A 1,323-nucleotide genomic window follows, 5' to 3' on the forward strand; every position below is an offset into this window, starting at 1 on the left:
TGACCATATCTTCATTTTGAGACATGTATTACAGCAATGTGTAGACTATAGGAATCCGCTTTTGGTGGCATTTGTGTACTATGAAAAAGCTGGCCAATTTTGTGGAGGAGACTCCTTCGTTATTAAGGAGTTCCTCCTAAATATGTAAATTTTATTAAGTCTGTTCATGAACATAGCAAGTGCAAAGTTAATGTTAGTGGAGTCCTATCAAATAAATTTCGAGCGAACTGTGGAGTACTCCAAGGGAATGTGTTTTCACTCAAGTTGTTTACCCTCCTCATGGATTTTGTAATGTAGAGAGCAGTTGGGAATGGAGAAGAAGTATTGTACTGGATTGGTAACAGGTAATTAGCAGACCTAGATTATGCTGACGAATCTGTCTTTATTAAGGAAATGCCACAGAACATACAAAGCTTGCTTACCAGAATGCGTGAAATATCATATAAGGTTGGGCTTAAGATAAATGAAAGAAAGAAGGAGATGATGAGAAAGGAATATGCGATGGAAGATGAAATATCATTGGAAAGAGAAAGGACTAATAAGGTGGAATCATTCAAATATATAGGAACTATGATTGCTAATATAGTGTCTTTCGAATTAGAGTTTAATGAAAGATTGAAAAAAGAAAATCACGCAATAGCTAGGTTAAGTAAAATCTCGAAATCTTATTACCTGAAATTACATATAAAAATCAGGCTATATATCAGTTTAGTGACATCAGTGTTATTATAAGGATATGAGTCGTGGTATGACAATGAAATGATATCCAACAAATTTTGTAGATTTCAGAACAAAGAATATCGGGAGTTAAATGGTAGGGCAGGATTAGAAATGAAACTATAAGAGAGATTACTCAAGTACCATATGTGTATGAGATCATAGTGAGGGGTAGATGAAGATGGTTCGGACATACTCTTCGCACCCCCCAAGAGAGATTAGTTCACCAAACCTTCAACTGGGCTCCAAAATGCACTAGAAGAGTTGAAGGACCCAGGCCTAAATAGCTGAGGACTATGCAGTGTGAAGTAGTAGATGGTGAATGGGGACATATTGAATTAAAATCTCAAGATAGAGACGACTGGAATAATCTAACTGTGGCCCTTTGCATCAATACGCATAGGAGGATATGATGATGATGATGGTGATTTTGATTATCTTTCATTTTCATTATATGTCCTGCTCATGTTCATTTCTTTTTCTTACATGTTAGAATATCCTTTACTTTGTTTGTTCTTGTATCCATGTTGCTCTTTTTCTGTAACTTAGTGTTATTTCCATCATTATTCTTTCCATAGCTGTTTGTGGTGCAACTAGCTTATGTTC

At 35.7% G+C, this 1,323-nt stretch overlaps 1 protein-coding gene across 1 annotated transcript in view; it reads left to right on the plus strand.

Moving 5' to 3' along the window:
* The first annotated feature begins 501 nt into the window (after nt 1-501).
* The window catches only part of LOC137619125 (probable glutamate receptor), a 40,821-nt gene continuing 39,999 nt past the window's right edge, over nt 502-1,323 (plus strand). The window contains exon 1 of the mRNA XM_068349314.1: nt 502-649. Within this exon, the coding sequence (XP_068205415.1) occupies nt 502-649 (148 nt within the window). The remainder of the gene's footprint in view (nt 650-1,323) is intronic.

This window comes from Palaemon carinicauda, chromosome 25, assembly GCF_036898095.1.
Source record: "Palaemon carinicauda isolate YSFRI2023 chromosome 25, ASM3689809v2, whole genome shotgun sequence".
NCBI classification, from domain to species: Eukaryota; Metazoa; Arthropoda; class Malacostraca; order Decapoda; family Palaemonidae; genus Palaemon; species Palaemon carinicauda.